A 6,000-nucleotide genomic window follows, 5' to 3' on the forward strand; every position below is an offset into this window, starting at 1 on the left:
GGCTAAGCCCTGGTTTCCAGCCCCAGCTCTCCAGCTTTCTCCAAGGAACACTCTCCCAGAGGAAGAGGGAACAAAGGGAGGGATCAGAATTGTTCTCAGGGGCCATGCAAGTCTACAGGCAGAACTTGTCCTTCCATAGTGTGAACACCTGGGGAAGGATCAGGGCAGAGCACAAGGGAAGGCAGAGAGATGGCAGAAGGGCTCACTGAAGGCCCTGGAAGCTCAGTTGGGGAATGAAGCAGTGGAGGTGGAAGTTAAGGAAAGAGGTCAAGGGCTTAGCAATTGTAGAGGAGGAATGCTAATGTTGGAGGCTCAGGAACCCAAGCTTCCTGCCCTCTTTAGGCCTTTGGGAGGAGCACCCAAGTTGAGTTTGGTGCTAGGCTTAGAGATTCATCATTCCCAGCGCTCAACATCTGGGAATGAGGCAGTACGATGAAACAGCTGTTTTCTGTGCTGTTTTTTGTCCCAGAGCCCTCCTTGATTTGAGCAGGAAGGGGCATTGATGGTGCTGCCATCAGCCTGACTAGCAAGGGTGTGCTTTTTTTCTCCTAGTCCAATCTGAATACAAAGACCTTCACTGAGGACACCCCCTCCCCATAGGACTAAAACGGTCCAAAACTGCCTTTCCCAAACTTTCAGAACAGAAAGTTCAAAAATAACAAACGATGCATACAGGGCTGTACCCAACCAAATACATCACTGAATCACTTTCCACAAGAGCAGCAATCAGTCTTTCTTGTTCCTTCCCAAGACCCAGGTTTTCATGGTGGATCTGGGTTGAGTTCTTTTCCTCCAGATCTGTCTATAGATCATCCTGCTCCTCAAAGAAACCCACCGTTATAGCCCCAGAGCCTTCTTACTCCCTATACCTCTTCCCAGAGCTGGACTGGGGTAAGCTATCTTAAGAAGGTAGTCCAAGAGGACTTAGGGTCTCCAGATCACTCCTGGATTTGTCCCCAGAGGACCGAAAGCTGTTTGTGGGGATGCTGGGGAAGCAGCAGGGTGAGGAGGACGTCAGACGCCTGTTCCAGCCCTTTGGCCATATCGAGGAGTGCACCGTCTTGCGAAGCCCTGATGGCACCAGTAAAGGTGACTTGAGCTGACCCTGGAATTTCCTGCCTCATTCTGGGCCACATGACCCTTTGGCCCCTGTGGCCTGAGCCACCCAATCCTTCTATTCTGCCCCAGGCTGTGCCTTTGTGAAGTTCGGGAGTCAGGGGGAAGCTCAGGCAGCTATCCAGAGTCTGCATGGCAGCCGGACCATGGCGGTGAGGGCGGGCACCCGGGGCCCAGGGTGAGGCCAGTGGGGTGGGGACGGGCTTTTCCTCCCCACGTGAGATCAATGCCCCAGCAAAGAGCCTGATGGGCGAAGCGCTTGGCCTAGGGCCAGGGCTGGGGTCTGGACTGGTCACGGCGGCCTCCCCTGCCCTGCCCTACCCAGGGCGCCTCGTCCAGCCTCGTGGTCAAACTGGCGGACACGGACCGGGAGCGCGCGCTACGGCGGATGCAGCAGATGGCCGGCCAGCTGGGCGCCTTCCACCCAGCACCGCTGCCGCTGGGGGCGTGCGGAGCCTACACCACCGCGGTAGGTGCCTGACACCAACCCCCGTTCTCAGGGGACTGGGGCCTGTGTGCGCCTGTGGGCCCGCCCCAAAGGAGGCCGGGAGCCGGGGCACCTGTCCACCACTGGTGCTACACACCTGTTTTTCTTCCCTCCCAAAGATCCTGCAGCACCAGGCAGCCCTACTGGCAGCGGCACAGGGCCCAGGCCTAGGCCCGGTGGCCGCAGTGGCGGCCCAGATGCAGCACGTGGCGGCTTTCAGCCTGGTGGCGGCGCCCCTGTTGCCCGCCGCAGGTACTGTGCTCAGGAGCTGGGCGGCGGCTGGGACCCCACAAGGCAGGGCTGTGGCCTGACTCTCCGACCTCCTCTGCCTCCAGCAGCCAGCTCCCCGCCTGGCGGTGGCCCAGGCTCGCTTCCGGGTCTGCCAGCGCCCATCGGGGTCAATGGATTTGGCCCCCTAACTCCCCAGACCAACGGGCAGCCGGGATCTGACAGTCTCTACAATAACGGGCTCTCCCCTTACCCAGGTGGGCCCTCCGCTCTGCCCAAATCTCCCCGAAATGGAGTGGGGAGCGCGGGGAGGGGTTGGGGGGAGGCGGCTATGGCCTTGGGAAGGGACTCCTCTTCCCCTGCTGCCTCTCACAACGTCGCTCCACCTCCCCACCCGCCTGCCTTCACCGTGGGCCCCGCGCCCCTCTCTCCCCAGCCCAGAGCCCTGGCGTGGCTGACCCCCTGCAGCAGGCCTACGCTGGGATGCACCACTACGCAGGTTTCACTTGGCGCTCCGCGGCCTGGGGGGTTTGAAGGGCCCCAGAAAGGAATAGGGAGATTTTGGCGGGGGTGGTTAGGCTCTCTTTGAGTCGACCCTCCCATCCCCCCACCCCTGGGCCCAGAATGACGTCTCTAAGGGGAATTACTTGGACTGGGCTGAATTGGTCCAAGATGGCTAGGCAAATGGGGACATGCTTGGTTGGGGGATGGCTTCTAGGGGTCACTGCCCACTCCCACCTCTGTCTCCAGCAGCCTACCCATCGGCCTATGCCCCAGTGAGCACAGCTTTTCCCCAGCAGTCTTCAGCCCTGCCCCAGCAGCAAAGAGAAGGTGAGAGGCAGGGGGCTGGAGATCAGGGCCTGGTGGGACTCTGCTCAGGGTCCCTCCCCTGAACCAGTCTGTTGCCCTTCCTACAGGCCCAGAAGGCTGTAACCTCTTCATCTATCACCTGCCTCAGGAGTTTGGTGATGCAGAACTCATACAGACATTCCTGCCCTTTGGAGCTGTTGTGTCTGCCAAAGTCTTTGTGGACCGAGCCACCAACCAGAGCAAATGCTTCGGTGAGCTGAGGCCCAACCATGGGCCCCTCCCACTCCTAACTTTGAGATTCACTGCAGACCCTAAGCTTGTCTGTCCATAAGTCAGTGGCTCCCAGAGACTGAGCATATGGCAGAAAGCAGGCTCATGGACCAGTGACTAGGCTAAGCCCAGCCCAAGAACAAGTCTTTTTCAGGTTCACCCAGAAAAGTCAGGTGCCTGGAAGATGCTCAAGCAGGTCAGGCTTCAGAGTCTAGAAGGGCAGGAAGAGTAGGAATCTGAGGCAAGAGATCCCCTCCAATCCCAGCTGCAGTTTAGAGGACCAGAATGGGTGCTGAAGAGGGAGAGAATACAACCGCTGCCAGGGAAATGACAGGGAAACACTCCAACCAGTACACTCCTCACCCTAACACACATACCTCAGAATTGCCTCCTGTCCTTCCAAGAATTACACCTGTAGGAGACTTAGGCCGTTTGCCTTTGTATGACTGTGTGTTTGTGTGTGTGTGGGTGCACGTGCAAACAATGAAGGTTGGAGGGGTATATGTTTGGAACTGGCCTGAGGGGACACGGGCAGAAGGGACTGGTCAGAGAGAATGGAGGCCCTGCCAGGCCGAGCTTCCAGCTGACCTCTCTGCCCACACCCCCTAGGGTTTGTTAGCTTTGACAATCCAACCAGTGCCCAGACAGCTATTCAGGCCATGAATGGCTTTCAAATTGGCATGAAGAGGCTCAAGGTCCAGCTAAAGAGGCCCAAGGATGCCAATCGGCCTTACTGATCTTCTCTCACTGACCAGCCACAGAAAGGTAAGTCCAGGGGTGGACCCTAAGCAGACGGGGCCCTAGTGACAGAGGCCCTGTCAGCTTTGATGTCCCTTTTGAGATGTCAGGAGCACCCGCCTCTGAAAAAGTCTGGGAGAGAAGAGCCAGAAGTTAAGGAGGGATCCTCAGATGGAGACTTTGTGTTTCTCCTTTGGTCCAAGGATGGAGATAAATTCGACACCGTCCTGCCCCCACAATCTGGGAGAGGCAGTTACATCAAGATCTAACCAGTTAGTTCTCCTCCAGAGGTGGCCACAGGGGGGAGTAGAGAAGCTGTGTGTGGGGAAGGGCAGGGGGCTGGAGAATGAGGCCAGAACAGTTGTGAAGGCTCATGAGTTGAGACTTTATCCTGAAGATGGTAGGGAAACATTTGGAGAGTTTAAGCAAAGAGGGGATAAGATGCAGGGGCTGGGCTATTGGCAGAGAACCCGGAGATGAGGATATAAGCAAATAAGCTAAAGAAGCAGGATCTGTAGGGCCTGGGGGTGTTGGGGAGAGAGCTGACAAGCTCCCTTAGGTTTCTGGCAGGGCCAGCTGCCTGCACCTTCTAGAGATTTGCCATCTCCAGAGGTCCACATGGCCTGGCCTCACTGATGCTACCCCAGGGGGCCCTTTAGGGAGGCTGAGGGGCTGGGGTCATCTTCCCAAGAGGCCCCAAGGTCACTTCAGTGGACCAGGGTGCTGCCTTGACCCTGCAGCAGCTCTGTTCCTCAGGAAGAGAGGTCAAGCCACTCACCTGCGATGTCATTGCTGGGGCAAGCTGCTCTTTTTGTCTTGCCTGCCAGAGTGAGTTTTGCCTTTTTTTAATTTTCTCTTTCCTCTGTCCTAATCAACAAATCCCCAACAACAGAAACTGAAGAGTGAGAAGAAAGGAAAGGAAAAGCACAGAAATGCTTGAGCAGCCCTTCCTGAAGGAGCAGCCACGGATGGAGGTGGATCGGACCTCAGGCCGGCGCCTGGGGCTCAGGCCACATTAAGGATCGTTTTCATCAAGTGGGTTGTCCCGTGCCTGTGGCTTAGAGCGCAGGCTGGCAAGGCAGCTGGGGCTGGCTGAGGACTGACTGTCTAGGGGAACCAGCAGAGGGCCTTGGGGGTGCCAAGGGCTTCTCTGCAAGGGAAGCCCAGATTTACTTCTTTCAAAATCATATCATTCCTTAGAGTTTAGGGACCAAAGGACTATTGCTTTTTTAAGAATATAAATATATCTATATAAATTAAAAGAAGGAAACAGAAAATAAAAACAAAAGAAAAGGAAAAAACCACAAGAGAAACAAAAAGACAGTATAGAGTCTCATACAAGTTGCCTTTAAATATCCCTAGGAGACAGGGTGAAGGAGATCCATAAAAGCCCAGCCTAGGCAGAGGGAGGCTGTGGAAAGAGTGTTCTGTGTCTCATTCCCTCTTAAATCCCCCCACTTTTTAAAATAACGAAGGACTTAACGTCTAGGGGTAGGCTCCCATGCAGGCAACAAAGAGAGTTATGGAAGCAGGGAACCCACAATCCCCCAACTCAGAGAATATCCCTGAAGCCAGGAGGAGCTCTGGCCTGACCTGGCCTTTGCCATCCTGAGGGGCCCACTGGCCAGCAGGAGTGTCCTTGCCAGCCTTTTCCGTGGAACCACTGCTTCCCCAGACAGGAAGAAAGAGGGAGTTTTAACCACCCCAGGATTTCCCTTTCCCATCTGGATAGACAGAGGCCCTGCCTCTGGCTGAGCCGAGACACCTCCTGTTTCCCCTCACCTTGAGCCAGTCCCAGTGTCCCCTTGCTCCAGGCCACCTTCTGTCTCCAAGTCTATGTTTGCCCACCTGTAAAGTAGATCCAGGATATACCTAGAGGGCTGTGACAACAGACTCGGAAAATTTGCTACTGTATATACTGCCATTGAGAAGGGGATCATTTTCAATATGTAGAAGCTTCAGAATTTAGAGGTCCCTCTTTACCCAGGACCTGGGAGGGAAGTAGATGTTTTGCCAAAATACTTCTTCATTCCTTTAAAAAGTACATCTTTCCTATGCAAGAGTGTCTCACATGTGCTTATCCAAGGTGCTTCTAGATGGTGAGCAGTGTTCAGCTTAGAAGTGGTGTGTGCTCTGTCTGTCTTTGTCTCTCTGTTGTATTCAGTGGGTGCCATATAAAACTGATCAATGGTGGTGCTTCCTGCCTGCTTCTGTGAGATGGGCAAAAGATTCAGCTTAGAACACCATGACTCACCTTGCCTTGGTCAGCCTGTCCTGGGCCTGTAGGGCCTTGCACATATTTTCCCCAGGAGGTTAATTTCCCCTCCACCTCACAGACATGGATCAAAGTA

At 55.1% G+C, this 6,000-nt stretch overlaps 1 protein-coding gene across 6 annotated transcripts in view; it reads left to right on the forward strand.

Annotated features, from left to right (window-relative positions):
* CELF6 (CUGBP Elav-like family member 6) overlaps positions 1–4,887 on the forward strand; it is a 28,694-nt gene extending 23,807 nt beyond the window's left edge. Inside the window, exons 4-13 of one of the 6 annotated variants that reach the window (XM_059371893.1) lie at positions 961–1,089; positions 1,189–1,268; positions 1,442–1,585; positions 1,723–1,855; positions 1,939–2,088; positions 2,268–2,330; positions 2,582–2,662; positions 2,749–2,892; positions 3,521–3,676; positions 4,542–4,884. In XM_059371893.1, coding sequence (XP_059227876.1) covers positions 961–1,089; positions 1,189–1,268; positions 1,442–1,585; positions 1,723–1,855; positions 1,939–2,088; positions 2,268–2,330; positions 2,582–2,662; positions 2,749–2,892; positions 3,521–3,648 — 1,052 coding nt within the window. In that variant the 3' untranslated portion in view covers positions 3,649–3,676; positions 4,542–4,884. Of the gene's footprint in view, positions 1–960; positions 1,090–1,188; positions 1,269–1,441; positions 1,586–1,722; positions 1,856–1,938; positions 2,089–2,267; positions 2,331–2,581; positions 2,663–2,748; positions 2,893–3,520; positions 3,677–4,541 lie in introns of all 6 variants that reach the window. The other 5 variants (XM_059371894.1, XM_059371895.1, XM_059371897.1 and 2 more) reach the window with 5 other exon arrangements.
* The last annotated feature ends 1,113 nt before the right edge of the window (positions 4,888–6,000 follow it).

The sequence above is a fragment of the Mustela nigripes genome, chromosome 13 (genome assembly GCF_022355385.1).
Source record: "Mustela nigripes isolate SB6536 chromosome 13, MUSNIG.SB6536, whole genome shotgun sequence".
Classification (NCBI taxonomy): Eukaryota; Metazoa; Chordata; class Mammalia; order Carnivora; family Mustelidae; genus Mustela; species Mustela nigripes.